The 24,708-nt window shown below is 32.1% G+C and overlaps 3 protein-coding genes across 3 annotated transcripts in view; 1 reads left to right on the top strand and 2 right to left on the bottom strand.

Moving 5' to 3' along the window:
• The window catches only part of LOC127799612 (protein PHLOEM UNLOADING MODULATOR), a 31,305-nt gene extending 30,562 nt beyond the window's left edge, over positions 1-743 (top strand). The window contains exon 4 of the mRNA XM_052333810.1: positions 25-743. Within this exon, the coding sequence (XP_052189770.1) occupies positions 25-432 (408 nt within the window). The 3' untranslated portion in view covers positions 433-743. The remainder of the gene's footprint in view (positions 1-24) is intronic.
• A 1,170-nt stretch (positions 744-1,913) lies between these two features.
• LOC127799711 (egg cell-secreted protein 1.3-like) lies at positions 1,914-2,300 on the bottom strand. The gene has a single exon (XM_052333932.1). It carries the CDS (start codon positions 2,298-2,300, stop codon positions 1,914-1,916), a length of 387 nt encoding a protein of 128 aa, XP_052189892.1.
• A 21,044-nt stretch (positions 2,301-23,344) lies between these two features.
• LOC127800559 (uncharacterized) lies at positions 23,345-24,485 on the bottom strand. Its single transcript, XM_052335245.1, has 3 exons — positions 24,101-24,485; positions 23,907-24,011; positions 23,345-23,807 (listed from the first exon to the last, which is right to left on the bottom strand). The coding sequence occupies exons 1-3, from the start codon at positions 24,308-24,310 to the stop codon at positions 23,748-23,750; spliced, it is 375 nt and encodes a 124-aa protein (XP_052191205.1). The 5' UTR covers positions 24,311-24,485; the 3' UTR covers positions 23,345-23,747.
• Between the last annotated feature and the right edge of the window lie 223 nt (positions 24,486-24,708).

Genomic DNA, 24,708 nt, shown 5'->3' with positions numbered 1-24,708 from the left:
TTCTCCTTCTTCCATATGACACAGGAAGCTTATGGAGGTTTTAGCTCCACCCTGATATGGCTACTAGTCATGCACAGCGCACAGAGGGAGATACGGGAGCGCCACCACTACACGGTGGACTGCGTGGTGGCCATCTACGTGGGCATTCTCCTCTGGAAGATGACGGGCTTCATTTGGTCGGGCAAGGCCAAGAACGCGTCAAGGGCTAGAAGGCTGGAGAAGCTGGAGAAGATACAGAGCAAACTGATCCAGGCTGCAAAAGATTCGGACATGGAGGAGGTAAGGGAGCTGCTGAAAGAGGTGGAGCTGGCTGGAAGCCAAGAGAAGCAGCAGAAGAGCAACGGCAGAGGCATGTGGCTGTTCTCTGCGGCCACCATTTTATCAACCCTCACCATTGTTCTTCTGGCCTTTACGTGGACCAGCGATGGATGACTACTACTCGAATCACTGTCTTGCCTATTCGGCAGCAGCCTTGTAGTTTGTTTGATCTTAGTGTAATCTTATAAATTAACATACATACCCTCTTTGTGTTCAATTTTACAAATTGAAATATTGGATGGCAAACTCAACTACTCAAAAGACTTTGAGGACCCAATCTTTGTTCCTGTGCCTGTGTGTGATCAGATCAGAGGATCTCCAAAAAGTTCCATTGCTCAACTCAATTATTAACGGCTTTGGCATAGGTCGCACCATGTAGATCCTCAATTTTATTCAGTGTGTAGTAATGCACTCAATTTTATGGATCAGCTGGCATTTGGGGGACTGTTGTTTCGTCGACTGTGGTTGTTGGTCAGTTGGATAGGCAGTTGAGTTCTGCATAACAAAATAAAATTCCATCGAAAATGGAAATGGGAAGAGTTTTTGAATGAAATACGACCACAAAAATGTTGATACCATAGAAAGAAGCCACGATGCATCAACATAACACCTCATTAGCTCCAACCATGCCTTCAACTCCAATGATAAACATCCATCCTATTATACAACATTTTGGTGAACATTTACTACAACATTTTAAAGAATAAACAGGACACGCCCAAAGGCATCTAAGTCTTGTCCCTATAAAAATCAAAATAAGTGGACATCTTATACATCCATCCTATTATACAAGTAAATAAGAGAATTTAGTATTATAAAATTGAATCATAAGTAAATTTTCCAAAATATTTTTTATATATTTTATTTTATAAAAAAAATGAAGTATAGCAATAAGATTTAAAATTATTATCTTTAAATTATAATCAACTCAATTTTTATCTTTAAACTAAATCGTATCTTCATGTAAATTTTACCTAAAAGAATAAAAATTGAAATACAACTACTAAATGGTATCGGGTTTAGGAGGTCGGGCCTCGAAAGCCCTCGTCCTGGTTGGTCTTCTCCGGCCAACACCGGTGGTTGCAGTGAGTTGCAGCAAAACTGAGGAAAGGAAGAATGAGATAATTAACTGAAATGAGAAAAAAAGGGGTATTTCTGAGTCAAATTAAAGTAAACAACAAGAGAAGGAAAAAGAAGCTACCTACGGCCGGCGAGATGATGGCCGACGTTACGAAGGTGATCCTATATATCCTCTCCGCTTCCTCTCTTCTTCCTTTCTGCTGGCCCAATTTTAAAATTATTGCCCAAAATTCCAAATAGATCATATGTGTAAGTAAATATCTGATTAAGCTCACTTGCAATTATGTCACAATTCAAGCCCCAATTTATCAGAATTTTATGTAACTCTCAGTCTCAGCTATTGATTATGACAACTACGATTTTATATATAGATGCATTCACCGATGAATAAAAGTTGACGCTGTTGATGATCACTTCTATATATATATAGATAGATAGATAAGCTGTTCTGCTCGTGGTTTTATTACAAATGTCGCCTGCTAAGCAGTGCCAAACATACATAGAGATGATAAACCTCAGTGAAATAGAGACGCAGGCGCTGGCGGCGGCGGAGGAGGGATGATGTCGGCCGCTCCTTGGCAGTACTCATCGAGAACGTGGCCTTCCTCGGCGGTGAAGCCAAGCGAGTCGAGCATGGAGGGCCTGCAGTCGTGGACTATGGTCTCAACAGCGGCACAGCAGCCGGGGCCGATGTAAGTCTCGCCGTTGAGTAGCAGCATCACGATCTCGCCTATGCAGGAGTGGATCTCCAGCATGGAGCTCAAGCAGTTGGAAGACTCCGCCAACTGCAGCCGCTCCGCGAGGTTCAGACTGGAGGGCGGCGGCGACGCCATTGACGGGAGGATCCCTGCAGCTGCTAGAAGAACAACTGTGAAGAAGAAGAGCTTGGGAGCAAAAGCCATCGTGGAAGGCATTGGTGGGAAGTATGGGAGGCAAGTGTTTGATATATATTTATAGACAGACAAAGTGTGAGAGTTTTCGTTCGTGCATGGGGGAATTCCGAGAGTTTTTGGGTGATTATTTATTCTTCATGTGATTTAATTATGGCAGTCATGATCATTCATTTCATGACTTGGAGACGTTCTCTTAAATTATCTTCAATGTCATATACATCTATTTATATATATTGATTTTGGGGAATTCAGAGAGTTTTCGGGTAACTATTTATGTTTCATGTGATTTAAGGCAGTCACTGATCCCACAGGTTGGAGATGAAGATGCCTTGTTAAATTCTATCTCCAATCTCACTTACATTTACTTGAGAATCAAAGGTTGCGCGGGTGAAAATCGTTAAAATATTTATGAAGATGATGTTCGAGTATGACAGAATTAGAGTTTGAATTAAGGGAGATTTGAATTAGAATTATTATTTAATTAATTGTTATCTAGTTAATTATATTTATATAGCTAGTTATAGAAAATATATGGGGTAGTTTGAATTAAAATTTTTATTAGTCTCAATTCAAACTAAATGATTTTTTTTTTTTTTTTAAAGTTCAAACCAACTCAACCCAAATTAAAGTAAAAACCAAACTGGTATTTTACTCTTATAAGAAGTGCTTTGATAATGGCAAGTTATATGACAAAAGAATTCAAACTCAAAGTATTTGCTTCTAAGTATCTCAAAAATTAATTTCAATAATCTCATATGGTATACGTGTACAAAAAGTATTTGTATGGTTCAAAAGAAGTGTTTTGGTTAAAAAGAACTTAATATATCATGTCCTTAAAGCATCAAAAAATTGTTCTAAAGAGAGCATCAATCATGACTTTCAAAGGAACATTGAATCATGTTTTAGGAGATTGGAAAAACAAAGCATGGATATTCAAAATCTTCTAAAAACATGAGAAATGATGCTTAAGTGTTATCAAAGAAACATGAGTTTTCATAAAAATCAAATTAAAAGAAGGATCTTAAAAAATCTAGCATTTTCTAAAGTTGTTGACAAAGTGTCTATTTTTCTTAGGATCTGTCGACTAAGTGCTAAGCCTTTGTCGACTAACAATGTTCCAAAATTTGGATCTGTCGACAGAGAGGCTTGCATCTGTCGACTAACAGTGAGCCATCTTGCTTGATTTTTTTAGTTAATCTCATTCTGTCAACTAAGGTACGATCTTTGTCAACTAACAGTATGTATGCATTTATATAATTCTTCATTAGGCTTAATCTGTCAACTAACCTACTAGCTTTTGTCGATAAATAGCATTTGGTTTTTAGTGTTGTCGACAGAAAGTTTCAATATGTCGACTATGTCTTATTTTGTATTGTAAGATTGTCGACTAACCTATTTGTTTTGTCGATAGTTTGTTACTTTGAAACAAATAACGTCTAGTTTTTTGTCGCATTAAATGCTAGCCCCACTACCATCAAGGGCTCTATTTTTGTCTCCAAACACCATCATCTATAAATAGATGGTTGAAGGAACATTTAAAGTTGTTGAAGCACATTCATTTCTTACCTACCAAGCATTCAAGATCGATCGTGCTTTAAATTTTTCTTCTTCTCTCATTCTCTATTGTATTGAGGCTTTGTTCTTATTTGTTTAAACTCATTTTCAACCTCGTTTTATTTCGAGAGAACGTGTAACTAAAAGCATAAGCTCTAAGCTCTTAGAGTTTCAAATTCATTAATTTACCATTGTATTTTTTCTTCCAACCTTGTAAGCTTGAGGGCCTATCCAAGTGATAGGAGGTTGTATTCTTTCCTAGTCAAGAACTAGAGGAATTACTTGACTAAGTATTTTTTTTTTTTTTAAAATGAATTGAATGCAAATATCTTAGTGGGTGACTAAGGGGGTGGACGTAAGTCATATTGGCCGAACCACTATAAATTGTTGGTGTTCTCTGTGTGTTGATCTTTATTTCATTATTTATCATTTCCAATCTATTGCTATATCCATCTATTCTACTATAGTTTAATCTCTCTTTGAAAAGGGTTTTCAAACTAGTAAGAATTTTTTTTAATACACGAATTCACCTCCTCTTGGTGCATGCTATTGCTATACAATTATATCACAAACCTATCCACTAGCCTGGGTTGGTTTGGATTTTATGCAGCCTTATTGCTTAGTTATCACAATCACCAGTGGATTTTGTTTGGGTTTTGTGGTAGACTTCATCTTAGAGTTGAGTTTGGTCTATCTTATTATAATCAGCTTTATAATATATATTTATTTTATATTTTGATATATTTTTTTATTTATATTAACATTTAAGAAAATATATTTAAATAAAAGAAATGTATAACTTTTATGATTAAACCATAATTTTTTAATTAAAATGTATTCTATTATGAAACTATATTTTATGTAAGAGGAAAGGGCAAGAGAGAGGAAGATGAGTTATGTTAGAGCCAGAAGAGACTGAATAAAGATTAGGGACAAAATGATCAATTTACATATAATTTGTTAATAGCAAGAGTAGTCAAGATTTTTCATACATACATACATACATATATATATATATACAAGTAATCCATATGTGATAAAAACCATAACTTACATTTCTTATGTGACATCCTATTTTTTTGGCATGTTATTACACTAAAAATTTGTAACATCTTGTATCGAACGATAGGAAAGATCATATCAATTTACCTTGATGGGCCTATGCGAACTTCCCAAGGGTCACCTATTCTTGAACTACCATAGCTCAAGCACGCTTAAATCGGAAGTTCTTTATCCACATTCAATCTAAAAGATATCTAACTAATGTTGTTTGTTTCTTTACAATTCTCGATATATATTAGCTTCTCTAGAGTCCTTTCTTGGACCTCTAAAGTCCTTTCTTAGACCCTTCAATGCTTTAATTAATTATATCAAGCTACACAAAATCTTGATTTATCAAAAAATTAATTGCTGGCACTTACTCGATAAAGACCGATTTCGTCCCTGCGCATAAAAATCTAGGTAGGGGTAAGCCCTTTTATAGTAGGGAAGTGGTGATTAGATGGTTTGACGAATGTTGAGATTGTATGGTGACTTGAGTTGTCCAGAGAATGGAATCCAAAGAACGAGGAATGGCTTTAGCATGGAATAATGCTACAGGTGATGCCAATCAATGACGGGTTTAATGCTAGGGACCACTGAATGCAGATGGCAAATGGCCAATGGGTTAGCTCATAACAAGGGACCGCAACCCTTTATGTGGGGTAACCAATCTACTGTGGAGATGATTAGATGCCGAAGACCTGGACCGTACTGTAGGTTATGTTTGGTCTAGGCCTAACCTTCATAGGGATTGAAGTGTCGTGATAGTGCCACTAGCTGGTCATGGCGGTTTGAAAGTTTGTGAAGCAGGTCAGTGATATCTTGTGAGATGATGACAAGATGCGTGATGATGCTCATTATTAAAGGATTCTAGCACATTTGTGGCCAGAGTTGATTGTGATTGATCTAGTAAAATGACATGGTAGACCCAATGTGACCCTGCAACAATGCTAGAAAATATGGTTGATTGGAAGATTTGACTAATGACCCCGGGATGTTATGTGAAGTAAGCGCCGTGGAGGGCGAGACTTACTAGTTGAAAGCCAACCATGAGTTAGCTAGAGCCTAAGGCCAGGTCCAAGAAGGGACTCTAGCAAAACTAATATATATATCGAGGATAGTAAAAAAGGAAACAATACCAGCTAGATACCTTTTGGGCTGAATGTGGATAAAGAACTCTTGGGTTAATCATGCTTGAGCTAGGGTAGCTCAAGGATGGGTGATCCCTGGGAAGTTTGCGTAGGCCCATTAGGATAAGTTGATCTGATCATTCCTATCGCTCAATGTGAGATGTTACAGGTGGTATCAGAGCTAACCCTTGGAGAAAGCGGTCCAATGAGGGCGGGGAGTGGTGTTTGGGCGCGAGGGCCTGAACAAGGAGCGGCTCTTGATAGGCTTCTAGGATGGCAGCCCCCAAAGGGGAGAAGATCTGGGACCAGTTGTAAGGTCACATGACGAGAACGTCATGTGCTCAAGGGGGGGAGAATGTAATACCCCGAGAGCTCAAGGTCAGGTCCAAGAAGGAATTCTAGAGAAGCTAGTATATATATCGAGAATAGTAAAGAAGGAAACAACACCAACTGGATACCTTTTGGGCTGAATGTAGATAAAGAACTCATGGTTTAAGTATGTTTGATTTAGGGTAGCTTAAGGATGAGTGACCCCTAGGAAGTTCGCGTAGACCCATCAGGATAAGTTGATCTGATCCTTCCTATCGCTCGATGCAGGATGTTAGAAAATTAGAAAAAAAAATATTAAAAATAATTAATTCAATTTTTATTGTTAATTTCCTTCACCCTAGTCTCATTTAGTAAATTCATTTAAAAATGCAATCATTTATTCCAAAATCATAATTAAATTAGAGTTTTAACACATCTAAATGTGTACGGTTTATTAAAAAAAATGATTTTAGAGAGGGAAATTTTGTTTCATTTCTATTAGAGATGGAATTATAAAAAAATATTTTAGAGATAGATTTAGTGACAAAAATTAGGCATCACTCTTTTAGACTTTTGAAAGTCTACATTCTTTCCCTTCAATGCAACTATTGAAGGTTTCACTTTTGTTGTTGTATATTTTTTTATTATTGATAAAAGGTTTATTTTTGAAATATTGGATCAAGTTTCAAGACATTGATTAGGAATTTCGAAACATATGTTTTTTAGGCATGTTTTGAAACTTTTCTATGATATGTCGAAACCTGGTGATGTGTTTAAGATGTTCCAAAACCTACTCTAAATGTTTTGAAACTATTATTAGAAAAAATAATAAAATTCTCCTAAAAGATTTTGTATAAATTTATTTATTTATCTAATTTTTAAATTTTGGAACAAAAACATACAAATCTAGGTGTTTCTATTTGGTTCTTGTAGTGATTGACCAATCAAATCCTTACATGTCATCACTTGCTTCAAACAAGACAATTTTAAAACAGGTTTTTCTATGTTTCAAAACATATAACATAAAATTAGTTTATGTCATTTTCTTTCACTCCAAATGGCTAGTTTTACTCTCAATTGTTGTCAAAGTTTATAAATAACAATTTTTGAAGATTTTTTAAAAGGATAATGAAATTTCAATCTAAAAAACATTTTCTAAAGCATTAAAAGGAGAGATACAAGCTGTTCAAGCTCTTAATTTTTCAAAACTTCCCAAGAAGGGTCAATCTTTGTTTATTTCATCCAATTGGAAAAGTAAGATCCTACTTGAACACTCATCTTTTGGCGTGAGACTAAAAGGCTTGAAAGTGAGTGTTCAAATGTTCCTTATTTTTGTTTATAAGGTCTCTTTGTCAACACATGACCCTTGGAGTGAGGGACAAGTGTTCAGCAAGTTTGATATTCAAAAAAGTGATGAATTAGTTAAAAGAAGAGGTTTTGCTTTATAAAAGAAAAGTAAGCATATTCTTTGAGAAAATTATGTGAACTTTTTAAAGAATATGAGTATAAAAATAAGTCATATGGATGATTATGGTTTCATTTCAAGTTATTAAGTGTAGATTAAAACATCCTCACAGAGAATTGAGATGATGTTCGCAATCTTTGATTGACTATAAGAGACGCCTTCTTCGATCGGACATGTTTTTATTCATAAAGAAATGATAATGTCAAACTTCAACTGAGTAGTTGTGGAGCTCTAATCTATTGAACATGCTTTTAGAGTAAGAAGCTAACATTCTACCAAATTTTGATTGACTAGCTGAGAGACACTAAGGTTGCGTTCTTTTTGTTATTTTCAAGTTATTTTTACTTTTTAATTTTTTAAAATAATGAAAACGCGTTTTTTTTATTGTTTTTAAAAATACATTTTTGAAAAAAAAATTATAAAGAAAACTCAAAACTCAAAACATATTTATTTATTTGTATTTTATTATTATAATAGAAAAAAATATTACAAAATTCATTAACTTTAAAAAATATATATTTTGATAATATATTAATATTGAATATTTCTAATTTACTGAATAATCAAATTTATTGAATAAAATATCATTAAAAAATTATTTTCAAAATTTTAAAGAGAACGCATTTTCTAATTTTCTGTTTTGAGAAATAGTTTTTCAAAATGACAAAGAGAACGCGTTTTCAATTTTCTAAAAATAGACTATCAAAACAGAAAACTGAAAATGAATTCAAAACTTAAAATTGAAAATTGAAAAATAAAGAGAACGCAACCTAATTAATTAAACATGTCTTCAAGAAAAAGGGCCAAAGTTTTGCATGGCTTCAGTTAACTAGTCTAGAAATACTAGTTGCTTGGGCACTCTGAAATTTGTTCTTCAAGACCTTTTTCAAACCACTTATTTTCTTTTGAATTTAGAAATTTTGGGAATATGTCGATGATTTGCCATACGATTATGTTCCTAAAATATATTAAAAATATTGTTTTGTTATTATGAAAATGTGTATTTTACTCTTGAGTTTAGCAAGGAGTATTTTTTTACCTTAATAGAGGCAATGAGATGTCTTATACCTGTGCTAATCTTGCGATTAAAACAAAAGTTAAGATTATTCTCAAAATTGAGGCCAGTTTTGTTAGTTTACATAGATCTCATAATATGTGCAGTGAAATAAAATTCAATTTACAGGTATCACATTTTTCAAAAATTATGGTTTACAAAAATTAAAGGAAAAAACAAAATAATACCTCTTGATTAAAACCAATTTCACTGTTACGTTTCCTACCGTATAATCCTCCAAGTGTAGGATGCCAACTCGATCCACTCGAAATCACTTAAATCCAAAGATCTCAAGAAAAAGAAAATAGAAATTTTCTAAAAAAATTTAACTCACTTTCAGATTCGTACACACTTCTCCAAGACTTCTCTCAACACTTAAGTGTTTCAAGAAAAAAAAAAAAAATGAAGGGTTAATGGAACTATTTATAGAGTTCCAACATAAGCTTATTCCTTTAATGGGTTGGCCTTCTCATGCCCATTTAATTTAATACTGTTGGACTAAGCCCAATCAAATGGAGTTTAATTGTGTTAAGTCTAATCTAATAGTGCCATCGGGCCAAACTTAATTTGCTAGCAAAAAACCCAATTCAATTAATAATTGGATAATTATATTCATAATATAATCATTTAATTATTTTTATTTATCCAATAAATAAATGCACTATTATTAGTAATTCTAAAATTACTAATTTAATCTTATTCTTTTTGAAAATGATTTCTTTTTGGTGAGACTTTCTGAGTTCACAAATAAATTGGCAATGAGAATAATCAACTATCAATTATCGTAAATCATGAGTGACATCTAACAATATGTCATGATTACCCAATTTATTGTGAACCGAATATTGTGAATCTTTTACTACATTACCATGCAATACGATCCTTCTATCATTTTATATCTTGACAAGATATGAGATCATAGTAAGCAAGTCAAATCTCTCAATCTTGTCATATGACTAGATCCAAAATCTATCTTGACGAATGTGACATAACCTTATGAAACACATTCCATCATCATATTATCTTGGCCAAGTATTTATCGTCAAGTAATTATTAAATCGCGTAGGATATCTTCATCATATATCTCGAGGTGATAGATTCCATGTCTGATGCACACATAACTCATGCATCACTAAACTAAGCACATAGATATGTATAATTGTTCGTGATTAGAACAACCATATAATATCGCTAATATCCTAATCCACCAATATATAGATATTTATGTCATCATAAGTCTAAGGGCTAGTTGCATATCTGTAGCTAACATTGAATCATTGACCCATGAGATAAAACTCATGTGATTTAATGTTAATAGTCTCGTTCAGTAAACTAGTTCCTGTATCGAGCACCTACTCATCTTTTTTTCATATCTCATATAAAATGACACGAGACTCACCAACTTTATCTTTCAATATCTCATACTGAATAAGGAGAAAGACGATGTGCTAGTCTTTACGAGTGCCTATTATCTAGATTAGGAATTCTACGGCCAAGAACATGTTTATAATATAACGAATTATGGATTACTCGTAACTCGTATTCTTAAATTTTAAGAATGGTATCAACTCCTTATTATACTAATAGATATATGTTTTTAATTTAAACCATATTGTAATTTGAATAAAAACATAAACTTGTCATTTGAATAATATTTAAATAATTACAAGATCGAGTCCTTTTATGTCACGAGAATTGGTCTTTTGGGTTCAAATTTAATAATCTCCCACTAGCATGAAGACCATTCTGAATGGTATCTCATACCCCACATATCTAGATGAAAATCTAGTTGCTTCTGGTTCATGGCCTTAGTTAGTGGATCTGCTATATTCTCTGATATATCTATTATTTGCACATTAACATATTCTCTACCAATGATCTCTCTAATGAGATGGAAGCATATTTCAATATGTTTGGACTTTTGCTGAGATCTCAGTTTCTTAGCTTGCGCTATGGCTCCATTGTTGTCTCAAAACAATGGCACGATAGATTTTATAGAAAGAACCACTCCAAGTTTTGTCACAAACTTAACCTAGATTGCTTCTTTTGCAGCATCCGATGCTACAATATACTTGGGTTCTGAGTAGAATCGACAGTCGTATTATGTTTGGAACTCTTCCAATTAAATACTCCTTTGTTACAAGTAAACACATATCTAGAGGTAGACTTTCTATCAACAATATCTAATTGAAAATTAGAATCTATGTGACCTTCCACTTCAAGTTCTCCTTCTCCATAAGTAAAGATCAAATCCTTAGTCCTTCTCAAGTACTTAAGGATAATCTTAATGGCAATCTAGTATTACTCACTTGGAGTAAGTTGATATCTACTTCTAACACTTATAGCATAAGTAATATTAGACCTAGTACATAGCATCGCATACATTAGACTTCCTATTGCTGAAGCATAAAGAATCCTAGACATGCATTATCTCTCTTTTTGTGTCTTGGGGCACATATCACACGAGAGAGGTGGATTTCATGTCTAAAGGGAAGTAGTCATCTTTTGGAATCTTTTATTTGAACTTCTTCAACATTCTTTCTATGTACTTATTTTGGGAGAGTCTGTTAGAATGGGTAGGTGCTATGGCACACACCAAGAGGAGGGTGAATTGGTTATATTAAAAACTTGATTTAAAACTTTGAAATCCTTTTGATTGAAAATAAAAATTCAATGCAAGTGAGGATAATGAAATGCTAGCAATGATAAATAAATCAAAAAACATAAGCAAGAGAGAACACAAAGATTTATAGTGGTTCGGCTTTCCAAGCCTAGTCCACTACCTTAGCTACCTACTAAGAATTTTGAAACAAATTCACTATCAACCCCCTACTCAACCCGAGTAGGTCCTCTAGTCCGTGACTAGGAAAAACTTACAAACCTCCCAATATAATGGGCCCTTTAGCTTACGCTAGGACAATTACAGTAATCGTGAAAATGAGAGTCTAAGAGTACAAACTCTTAGTTACAAGCTCTCTCCAACTGATAAATTTAGGCTTACAATGAATGTAACAGTGTATACAAAGCCTTAGAAATGTAAATACAGTGAGAGAAGATATTGATCGCTCGATGTAAAAATGAAAGCTCGGTGGTTGAAGATATTAAATGTTTTCCAACAGCCTTCAATCGATTCTCCCAACCCATATTTATAGTTGATGGTAGATAGATCCAAAAATCCGACCGTTGTGGTGGTTGGGCGAGCATTAAATGAGCCAAAAACTAGCCGTTATAAGTTTCTGCAAAATATATAGTCGACAAAAGAAAATGCATAGTTGATTATTTTTACAAGTAAAACAAGACATAGTCGACAGACAAAAATGCATAGTCGACTATCTTATAACACAATTTTTTCATAGTCGACAGATACAAAGGCATAGTCGACAGATGAAAAAATATGAAGAGGATTTTGAATTTTAAGAACAAAAATAGTCGACAGATGAAAAGCCATAGTCGACTATCCTTACTTGATAGTCGACAGATGCAAAAATAGTCGACAGATACAAGATATAGTGGACAGACTAAACAAGCATAGTCGACTATTCTTATGCATAGTCGATAGATTGAAGCACACAGTCGACAGATGAGGAAGATTTTCAACAGAATGAAGCTTGAAAGCATTACAACTTATTTACAAATAAATGTTCTCATTTTGTTTAATTTATATTTTACCTTCTATTTACTTTAATATATAAATGTAAATAAGAAAGTACCCCCCATTTAGATTCAATAAAAATATCTAAAAAATCAAAATCCATAAGAATAAAAAAGTAGAATTTGGGTTTTAATAGGAACTTAGAATTTTGCGATTTTACCACCTCCAAGATATACACTTTCTATTTCTTGAAAAATTCGTTAAAAATCATTTTATCACTAATGAATGTTAGCTATTGAATTACCGAGAGTTAGTTTTGTAAAAAAGAAACATTTTCATATATGTCTCTTTATAAGGTGCTAGTCTTCCAGACTTAGAAAAATATTGAAACGTTATCAAAACGAGTTTCAAGATATGATGCATGAACTAAAAGATTTTTCATACGTTTAAGTTTCAAGCCAAAACTTTTCATGCACGCTTCAAAATATGAAAGCTTATTCTTAAGTATGAGATTAATATAAATGATTTTTCATACTTAAGATTGGATTTTCATCAAACACATTTACGATCAAGTTGGTCTTTTGCCTTAGAACAATTTTAACTCTATGTTGACCAACGACTTCAAACCTAATTTGAAAATCATTTTAGGAGATTCTTTTAAGACTAAATACTTGACTTTGCAAATTTTCAACTAATATAGAAAATCATAAATCTTTTTGGTTTTCATTTTAACAAAGCACTTGAAATTAATTTTTGTTGAAAACCACCACCTTGATTCATGACTTAAGGATTTAATAAAATATTATTTTTCATCATCAAAACTAAGTATACAAAAGTAAAACAATAGAGTCTTATCAATCTCTCTTAGTTCTATCTCTGTAAATTCGTATACCGAGAATATAGGCTGCTTTTTCCAAATCTTTCATGGAGAACTTAGGGTGTGTTTGATAGTCATTTTTTTCCATGGAAAAGGCAAATTTTCTATCTAATTTCCAACTTATGCATTGTTTGATAGCCATTTTTTTCCAAGGAAATCATTTTCCTTGCAATGGTCACGTGAGGAGCTTTTCCTTCAAATTAAGGAAATCAAATTCCTTAGGGGGGAGGAGATGGAATTTTCCAGGGAATTGGAAAATGGAGGGTGAGCCACTGGGAGGGTTTTTGGGGGAGGGGTTGATTTAATAAATATAAATATATAAATAACATAATATATGTATAGAAAGTGAATATGTTAAAAATTTAATAATTAATAAATATAAATATATGAAAAGTGAATATGTCAAAAATTATATATAAATTATTTCTTTAAAAAATAAAAAAATAATTTTGTAGTTTCATTTTTTGAGAAAATAATTTAATTAATTTAAAATATATTATTATTTTAATTTTTCTTACATAATTTAATATTTTTTAATACATTTTCATCATTAAATTCCTGATATTTTGTGTTTGATAGGGGAATGATTATTTAATAAATATAAATATATAAATAACATAACATATGTATAGAAAGTGAATATGTTAAAAATTTAATAATCAATAAATATAAATATATAAAAAGTGAATATGCCAAAAATTATATATAAATTATTTCTTTGGAAAACAAAAAAATTAATTTTGTAGTTTCATTTTTTGAGAAAATAATTTAATTAATTTAAAATATATTATTATTTTAATTTTTTTACATGATTTAATAATTTTTAATACATTTTCATCATTGAATTCCATTGAAAATGTGTCATTTTCCATGAAAAATAATATCTATCAAACACGAAATACTAGGAAAATAATCAAATTCTATGGAAAATATTACCAATCAAACACTAAAAGATGGAAAATAACATCATTTTCCAGGTAAAAAATTATACCAATCAAACAGCTTAAACTTCCAATTTCCAGGAATTCATTTTCCCTGTAATTCAATTCCCTGGAATTCATTTTCTTTCCACTCAAATTCCACCCTTGCAATCAAACGCACCCTTACTTGACAACCATACCTTTATTGTTGACAACAATCCTATATCATTCCCAATGAGTAAGATATCTTTGCACTCCCATTAACCTTTTTATAACCACAGGATTCATCAACGTTTTAGAGGAAACCAAATGATTTGATTTTATCATCGAAATGGATGTTCCAACTCTTGGATGCTTACTTAAAACCATAAATGGATCTCTTAAGCTTGCATACCTTCCCTGTGTTATCTTTGGATGTGAAGCCTTTAAGTTGCTCCATATAGATATCTTGATCTACATAACCATTTAGAAAGGCTGTCTTCACATCTATCTATCAAATCTCATAGTTATAATGAGTGGTAATGGCTAGTAAAATCCTAATGAATTTAAGCATGACGACAAGTAAAAAGGTTTCCTTATAGTCAATGTCTTGTCTTTGATGGTAATCTTTTGCCACGAGTTTTGTTTTATAACTCTATACTTTTCCATCAGAACCTATATTTTTCCTAACTCATTTACATCCAATAAATACTATATTTTCTCACTACAAAAAGATTAATTTTTTGGGGCGGTTTAAAAAATCGTCGCAAAAAATGGTATTTTACAGAGATTTTGAAAAATCGCCGCTAAATCTAAAAAATAATTTAATAATTAAAAAATAAAAAAAAATTAACATTTTTGGCGATTTTTCAAAATCGCCTCAAAATTCATTAAAAATTTTAATTTTACGGCGGTTTTTAAAAAATCGTCGCTAAATTTAGAAAAAAAATTAATAATTAAAAATTAAAAATAAATTTTAAGGCGATTTTTGAGAAATCGTTGCTAAATTCAAAAAATAATTAAATAATTTAAAAATAAAAATAATTTAACATTTGCAGTAGTTTTTCTAAATCACTACAAAATTCATTAACAAATTTAATTTTGCGGCAATTTTTTCAATAAATTTAAAAAATAATTAAATAATTAAAAAATAAAATTAAATAACATTTGCAGTGGTTTTGAAAAATCGTCACAAAATTCATTCAAAAATTTAATTTAAAAAAATAAAAAGAAATTTAACAAAATTTTAATAATTTAAAAAGAAATTTTAAAAGTATATAAAATCTTCTTTTTATTTTTAATTAATTAATTTATTTAATTTAAGTCAATTAATTTATTTTTTAATTCATTCCATTATTCTTTTAAAAAATAATCAATTAATTTATGTTTTTTAATTTATATTAAAAAATATAAAATATAATTATAAAAAATAGTAGTTAGATTAGTATATAATTTATATGCGCGAATATATAACACGAAGGCTTCGCAAGTCAGATGATTTCGGGCGTAGAAGAGGTCCCAAGTTCGAAACTTGGGAGGGGAAGCGCTGGGATTTAATTTCCAGTTAAATTCCAACGCTTCCACTCCCAAGTTTTGAACCAAAGACCTCAAGTGCGCGTGCGCATGCGAACTGCTTGATCTATAAAGCACCCCTTGACATATATGCACACACATATATATATATATATATATTATATACTAATCTAACAACTAATTTTTAGAATTATATTTTATATTCTTTAATATATATTAAAAACATTTATTAATTGATTATTTTTTAAAAGAATAATAGAATAAATTAAAAATAAATTAATTGAGTTAAATTAAATAAATTAATTGATTAAAAATAAAAAGAAGATTTTATATATTTTTTAAAAATTATTAAAATTTTATATATTAAAATTTTGTTAAATATATTTTTATTTTTTTAAATTAAAATTTTAAAGAATTTTGCTATTAATTTAAATGCAATTTTAAGTTTATTTTTAAGATTTTATATTTATTTTTATTAATTTAATTTTTAGTTATTTTCTTAAGCAAAATTTAATTTTTTTAATGAATTTTGTGGCAGTTTTCAAAAACTACTACAAATATTAATTTAATTTTAATTTTTTGAATTCAGTGATAGTTTTTCAAAAACCGCCGCTAAATTTAATTTTTTAATAAATTTTGTGGCGATTTTTAAAAATCGCTGCAAATATTATTTTATTTTTAATTTTAAATTATTTAATTTTTTTGAATTTATTGGTAGTTTCTCAAAAACTGCCACGAAATTGAATTTAATTTTTTAATTATTTAATTATTTTTTAAATTTAGCGACGACTTTTTGGAAATCGCTGCAAAATTAAATGTTTTACTAAATTTTGCGACGATTTTATGAAACCGCCGCAAAATTTTAAAAAAACTGCCACAAAAATCATATTTTGCAACGGTTTCGAAATCGCCGCAAAATCATATTTTGTAGTGTTTGTGCATCCCCATCTCATCAAATATTAAATAGAAATTAAAATATTTTAACTAATGTACAACCCCTATGTATCCATAACCAATCAACACGCCAATCAAAATGCCCCAATTTCTACAGTGATAGACAGCCTCGATTAGATTGTCTTTACTCTTGAGATCTAACAAGTTATAACTTAATTTTATAAATATGAGAGTTTTAGATATTTAATTATTAGATCTCACTTTTCACATGCAACGTTTTAACATATATCAACTTTGTAAATAAACATTATATAAAAATAGTTGATTTGGTTATGGACTCAAACATACATTCTAAGCTCAATTCCAACCATTGAAATTGTGCGGTGCATTCGTGGGCGCAAAAAAGGAAATGCCTATAACTATTACAAACATAACCCTTTTACATAGGGCCTTCATTTACTTAATTATTTCACCATCAACGACTTTACTCCAAGTCATGTTTCGATTGGTATGAATCCCTCTCTTCTACAATTCACTATAAAAAATAATAAATATGAGTTTTCATCATCATCATATATATATATATATATACTCAGATTTCTCAAACCAAATTTATATAGCATCAATTAGGATGCATTCAAATAATTCAAGAATCCACAACCATAATTTTTAAAGAATAAATAGAAGGACATGCCCAAGGGCATCTAAGTTTTGTCCCTATAAAAATCAAAATAAGTGTACATCTTATACATCCATCCTATTATATAAGTAAATAAGAGAATTTAGGATTGTAAAATTGAATCATAAGTAATTTTTTCAAAATATTTTTTATATATTTTATTTTATAAAAAAATAAAGTATATCAATAAGATTTAAAATTATTATCTTTAAATTATAATAATTAACTCAATTTTTATCTTTAAACTAAATCGTATCTTCATTTAAATTTTACCTAAAGAATAAAAATTGAAATACAACTACTAATAACCATCTATTAAATCTTCATTTAAATTTTTTTTATTTACTTACTCTCTCTGTCATACCTTTATTTATATATAAAGAAAGCCTGAAAAGAATCAGTATGCTCCATATGATAGATTTTATTAAAGGGATTTCAATCGTTAACTGTAATTATGATGCAGGGCATCGAGCAATGGAGAAAGAATTGGATTTCATGGAGCAAAGCGATAGGAGGAATTTGGCATAATGGCTTTTGGTAATTAAATTCTTATTATAACTTCTGCTAGGAAACTCAGATTAAGGCGCCGTTTGTGTCATTCTTTTTGTATGAAATAGTAGCCTGATTCTATTGCATTCATTTTGATTTTTTCCTTTTTTGGCAATTAGGGTTGGATTTGGATTCCCTATATATATTGTATGTTTTGGAGTTTAGAGGGGGATGAATAAGATCTACCGGAGACTACTTTCTCTGTTTGGTCCAATTTTTGGTATTCTTTAAGAATCAACGAATTTCGATGACTATTTTCCTGGTATTCATGCACGAATCAACAGGTTTATAGGTGGTCGTCTTATTGTTCATTGCAAGGTTTTCTGTCATATAGCTTCCGCTACATCAGTTGATATCAGAGCCATGCCGCTAAGAAGACGAGGTGGAAACGAGGTGCCCATAGAAGAAGTCTATGAACGTGATCGCGTGACACAGTTGGAACAACGAATGGATGAACAAATGGATCAATTAGCCCAACAGATGGCTCAGATGATGGCCATGATAAACAGGGGTAGAACAAACAGGCCACGAAATAATCAACCAGAAAGATCAAATGATGAGTCAAATATGAGCGAGGAGGGTGATGACACTTATGAAGAGATTCCGCGTAGATGACATAGAGGACCTGTTGAGAATGACCGGAGGCGTTGGGAGATGGGTCTACGGACTGAATTACCAGAATTCCATGGCAGTCTCCAGCCAGAAGAATTTCTGGATTGGTTGGCCACAGTTAAGGAAGTCTTGGATTTTAAGGAGGTGCCAGAAGATAAAAGCGTACTATTGGTGTTAACTCGGCTTCGTAGTAGGGCAACAACTTGGTGGCAGCAGTCGAAGTTAACTAGAAATAGGCTGGGAAAGTCGAAAATTGTGACGTGGGAGAAGATGAAGAAACACCTGCGCATCAATTTTTTACCATACAATTTTCAGAGATTAATGTACCAGCGATTGCAGAATTTGAAACAAGGGTCTAGATCAGTTGATGAATACACAACTGAATTTTACCAGCTGCTAGCGAGGAACGAAATCCAGGAGACATAAGATCAATTGGTGGCACGGTATATTGGTGGATTACGGGTATTGATTCAGGAGACTGTCAATTTATTTGACCCTATTTCTGTGTCAGCAGCACATCAGAGGGCTTTACAGGTTGAGAAACAAACCCGTCGAATAGGTAATTTCAGAAATTCTTTTAGCTTGGGCAATAGTAGTGGGTCAAATGGTGCTGGCTCTAGTGGTGGTGTCAATCGTGCTAGTAGTAATAACAATACTGGATTTAATAGAGGCACTATCAACACAAGCCAACCCAATAATAAAATGGCTAGTGGAGGCATAAAGTGTTTTGGTTGTGGCGAAATAGGCATAGGCAAACTGATTGCAAGAAAACAGCGGGAAAAAGGGCATTTTTTGCTAACACGGATGATTGTGAATATGAGTACGCGGATATAGGGGAAAATCCAGTATTTGATGGTGGGGATGGAGATGACATAGCAGGCGAGGAATTGCTGGAAAATAGGGATGTAGGGACTGCATTAGTTGTGAGGCGATCTTGCCTAACTCCCAAGGCTGCGAATGACGATAATTGGCTGCAGAATAACATCTTCCAGTCCACCTGCACCATTCTTAGTAAGGTCTGTCATTTTGTGATAGATGCTAGTAGTTGTGAAAATATTCTGTCTGTGGAGGCAGTGCAGAAATTGGGCATTAAGATAGAGGAGCATCCCAAACCATACAAGTTAGCCTGGCTCTAGAAAGTCGGTGAGGTAAATGTATCTAAACGAGCTTTTGTTTCTTTTTCTATTAGATCTAAATATAAGGATCAGATTTGCGTGTGACGTTGTTGCCATGGATGCTTGTCATTTATTATTGGGAAGGCCCTGGCAATATGATCGTAATGTAGTTCCACTACAAGAAAATTAAATTTTAGTGATGAAATTTAGTGACAGAATTATTCCGTCGCTAATTAGCGACGGATTCGCAACGGACTTTCCGTCGCTAAATTGAGCGATGAGTGACCTGTCCCTAAATTTAGCGACAAATTTAGCGACGGGTTGACCCGTGGCTAAAAAAAATAAATAAATAAAATTTAAATTTTAAATTTTAGCGATGGAAATACCGTCACTAAAAAGAAAAAAAAAATTTAAATTTTAAATTTTAGCGACGGGACAAACCCGTCGCTAAATATATATATATATATAAACTATAAATTTTAGCGACGGGATAACCCGTCGGTAAAAAAACAAATAAAATTTTAATTTTAATTTTAATTTTTAGCAACGGGACGAACCAGTCGCTAAAAAGAAAAAAAATTAAAATTAAAATTTAAAATTTTAGAGACAGGCAGACCCGTCGCTAAAAAAAAATAAAATAAATTTTAAATTTAAATTTTAGTGACGGGCAAACCCGTCGCTAAAAAAAAAAAAATTAATTTTAATTTTTAGTGACGGGATGAACCCGTCGCTGAAAAGAAAAAAATAAATTTTAAATTTAAATTTTAGTGACTGGTAGACCTGGTGCTAAAGAAAAAAAAAATTTAATTTTAATTTTTAGCGATGGGACGAACTCGTCGCTAAAAAGGAAAAAAATTAAAATTAAAATTTTAAATTTTAGCGACGGGACAAACTCGTCGCTAAAAAAAAAATATATAAACTATAAATTTTAGCGACGGGCTAACTCGTCACTAAAAGAAAAAAAATAAAATTTAATTTTAATTTTTAGCGACGAGACGAACCTGTTGCTAAAATGAAAAAAAATTAAAATTAAAATTTAAAATTTTAGCGACGAGCAAACCCGTCACTAAAAAGAAAAAAATAAAATATAAATTTTAAATTTTAGCTGCTAAAAAGAAAAAAAAATTAAAATTAAAATTTTAGCTTAATTTATATTTAAATTAAATATATCCATAATTTATATTTAATGTGAAATTCATACTTTAATTTCACATTTTAGCAACTAAATTTATATTTTTGACTCAATTTAATCAAATATACTTTATGTTTTTTATGATAACTTAATTTTTTTATTATTTTGATTACATCTATGAAATTGTATTTATCTTTAATTTTTAATTTTTTATTAAATTTATCTTTGATTATCTCAAAGTAAATGGGTTAAATTGATTGAAAAATAAAGATATATAAATTAAATTAACTTAAAAATACAAATAAAGAAGTGTAATTAAATAATAAAAAAATTAAGTGACTTTACAAAAAAATCATAAAAGTATGTAATTGAATAATATGTTGTCCTTTAGTGGATACCTATCTTTTTAATTTATCTCTTCTTTTTATTTTAAATTTATCAATTAACTCATTTAATTTAATTGAATTTAAATAATTTATTTTTTAATTGATTAATTTAATTCAATTAATTAGTTTAAAAATTTTTAAACTATGAGCTTCCCCACATAGTTTTCATAGTTAAATGTAAAATTTATAAAAATTCCAATTAATTTATAAATTTCTGTTTGAATTAGTAATGAAAAAAATTAATATTAATTAAATAAGTTTAGAAAATTTTGGAATGTAAATGTGATATTGAAAAGTTTGGAAGAAATACAATAAATATATTTTATACAAATTAATAATCAATGAGTCTTCTAGGTGGGTTGGTTCACGCGCATGACTTCTTCCCAAGTGGTTGGGGTATCGATTCAAGGGGCAGGCAACTGAAGGATTATTGCTGGGAAATAATACTAGCGCGGCCATGTGGCGAGCAAAAGAGAGAGTTGGCGCGCGTGCGGGGGCTGGCCATTTTGCGGCCAGGGCTAAATTTAGCGACTGAAACCAATCCCGTCGCTAATCAGCGACAGGATTCCCCCACAAAAAATCGTTCGTCGCTAAAATTTAGCGACTCCAAGTTTAGCGACAAAAATTGATTCGTCGCTAAATCCGTCGCTAAACTATTTAGCGACAGATTTTTCAGGTTTAGTGAAGGGATTTTCCGTCACTAAACGCAGGATGTTTTGTAGTGTTCATGATGGCAGGGCCAACACTTACAGTTTTGTGTTTGAACAAACAAAGATTGTATTGCTACCTAGCAAGGACCCGGATAAACCTAAACTTGCAGGGGATGATACTAATCTTTCGTCTTTCGCTCAATTTGAGGAAGAACTGCAGAAGTTAGAGACAGTTTATATGTTGATTGGGAAAGAAGTTGGGGCTGAGGTGATAATTCCAGATGCCGTAGCTTCCTTGACTGCTAAATTTAATGACATATTTCCTGCAGAATTACCGGAAGGGTTACCTCCTTTGCGAGATATACAACATTGTATTGACCTAGAGCTAGGTGCAGTTTTGCCAAATGGACCACATTATAGGATGAGCCCTAGCAAACATGAGGAGTTACGCAGACAGGTGGAGGAGCTGTTAGCTAAAGGGCATGTGCGAGAAAGCTTGAGTCTGTGTGCCGTCTCGGCCCTTTTGACACCAAAGAAGGATGGGACTTGGCGAATGTGTGTTGACAATAGAGCAATCAATAAGATTACTGTACGATATAGATTTCCTATTCCTCGTTTAGATGATTTACTTGATCAAATTGATGGTGCTACTATCTTTACAAAGCTGAATTTGAAGAGTGGGTATCATCAAATTCGGATTAGGCCTGCAGATGAGTGGAAAACAACCTTTAAGACTCGTGAGGGGTTGTATGAATGGCTCGTCATGCCATTTGGGTTGTCCAACGCACCTGGCACTTTTATGTATGTCATGAACCAAGCATTGAGGCCATTTATTGGTAAATCTGTCGTTGTGTACTTTGACAACATTTTAATTTTTAGTGCTAACCACGATGTGCATATATGCAGCATTTTAGGGAAGTTTTGAATGTCCTTCGTCGGGATAAATTTTACTTTGCCATTAAAAATGTGTCTTTATGACATCTAAAGTGCTATTTTTGGGGTATGTTGTTTCTAGTGATGGACTGCAGGTTGATGAGTCAAAAATTGAGGCAGTGAAGCAGTGGCCACAACCTAAGACCATTACTGAAGTGCGCAACTTTCATGGGTTACTACAAGAAAATAGTATATTAGAGACGGATTTTGAGACGGATTTTGGTCTGTCGGTAAAATGCCCCTCGGTAAATTTGAGACGGATTTTTTTCGTCTCTAATTGAGACGGATTTTGAGACGAATTTTTTCCGTCTCTAATTGAGACGGAGTTTCAGACGGATTTTTTCGTCTCTAATTGAGACGGATTTTCAGACGGAATTTTTCGTCTCAATTGAGACGGATTTTTTCGTCTCAAAATTTAGACGAATTTAGAAATGTGTTTCAAACGGATTTAGAGACGGAAATATCCGTCTCAAATTTAAAAAAAATTAAAAAAATAAAATAAAATTTTATCGCATTTTGAGACGGATTTTAGAAACAAAGAAAATCTATCTCTAAATCCGTCTCAAATTTAGATATAATTAAAAAAAATAAATTTTATTTTTAAAAAAAATTAAAATTCAACTTGATAACAATTACAAATAACATATCATACATAAAAATAACATGCATACAAATAATGTCTACAAATCCATAATCGTCTACAATTCCATATTACATATCCATACAAATAATAGATCATGCTAATGATCCAAAGGGTTCTGGGGCGACGAAGATGAAGAACGATAATGTAGTCTATCTTCAATAGCCGAGATTCGCTGGTTGAAGGGTTCTATTGCTACCCGAACAGCTTCTTGTATCTGATCTGATAGTGAGACGGACGACAATGGCTGTGGCGGTGGCTGTGGTGTCGGCACATAGTAAGAACCGGGAATCATATGTGCCTCTGACCCCATTCCATAAACACGACCCTTTTTCTTACCTCCCGCAACCTCCAACCATAAGGATCTATCGTCAATAGCTGGGTGCGAAGGCTGCCCAGCTTTACTATCTTCTTAATGGCCAACAGCCGATGACTGTGATGATGCCTCGTGTTGTCGCGTCTGAAAGTTAGCCTGCAAGCATCATGGATACATGTATGAAATACATTATACTATAAAAAGGCCAATTAAGCATAATAAAATAATATAAAGACACAAGTAATGTATACTTACATAAGTATCCTCGGACCTCCTATCAACGAATCCGAAATTGTCTTTCCTTCTCTGTGTCGCGAGGAACAACTCAGCTTGTGTAGGTGGGCGACCAAATTGTCTTGACTACAAAGAAAAAAGAAAGTGTTAATGCAAAAATTATTATATATTAAAAATTCATAAAATAAAATATAATATTAAACATTAAATATTACCAATCTCTTTTTATGCTCAGACATGGGTACGGAACCACATGTATGCATACTACCTCCTACGTCTGAAGCCCTATTTTTCTTTCCTTTTTCAGACTTATCCTTGAATTCTGCAGAATTCCAATACTCCTTTAGGGCTTCAAATACAGAAAGCGGCATCCACGAGGGTTTTTTATTCAAATCCTTTCTGACACGAAATAAAATATCGGTCATACGATCGGAAGCCGTCTTTTCAAAATTAGCCCTAATTTGATGCTCCAAAGCACTATCCCAAGACCAATTTTTCTGTAATGTTAAGACAAAATAAAAGTTTAAAAAAATCAATTATATATCAAAATGCAAGGGTTTTTCATAGCAAGCATCTATAACTCATATAATACACATGGTAAAAAATATTCTTGTCTGCACTTGTGGGACATTTATTTCTAAGCATTTTTATTCTCGAGACTTTAGGTTAAATACATATACTAAGAAAAAACCTTTTCTAAGCAATAATAGCAGAGTTAGACATGCATAAATGGATACTATAATTAAAAAAATACAAGGATACAGATAATAAAAAAATGTTTAAATAAAAGACATGAGTATTGTTTTATTATGAATATGGATCA

The sequence above is a fragment of the Diospyros lotus genome, chromosome 4, assembly GCF_014633365.1.
Source record: "Diospyros lotus cultivar Yz01 chromosome 4, ASM1463336v1, whole genome shotgun sequence".
Classification (NCBI taxonomy): Eukaryota; Viridiplantae; Streptophyta; class Magnoliopsida; order Ericales; family Ebenaceae; genus Diospyros; species Diospyros lotus.
Note: the sequence above shows the minus strand (reverse complement) of the source record. Positions and strands in the feature narration are given on the sequence as shown.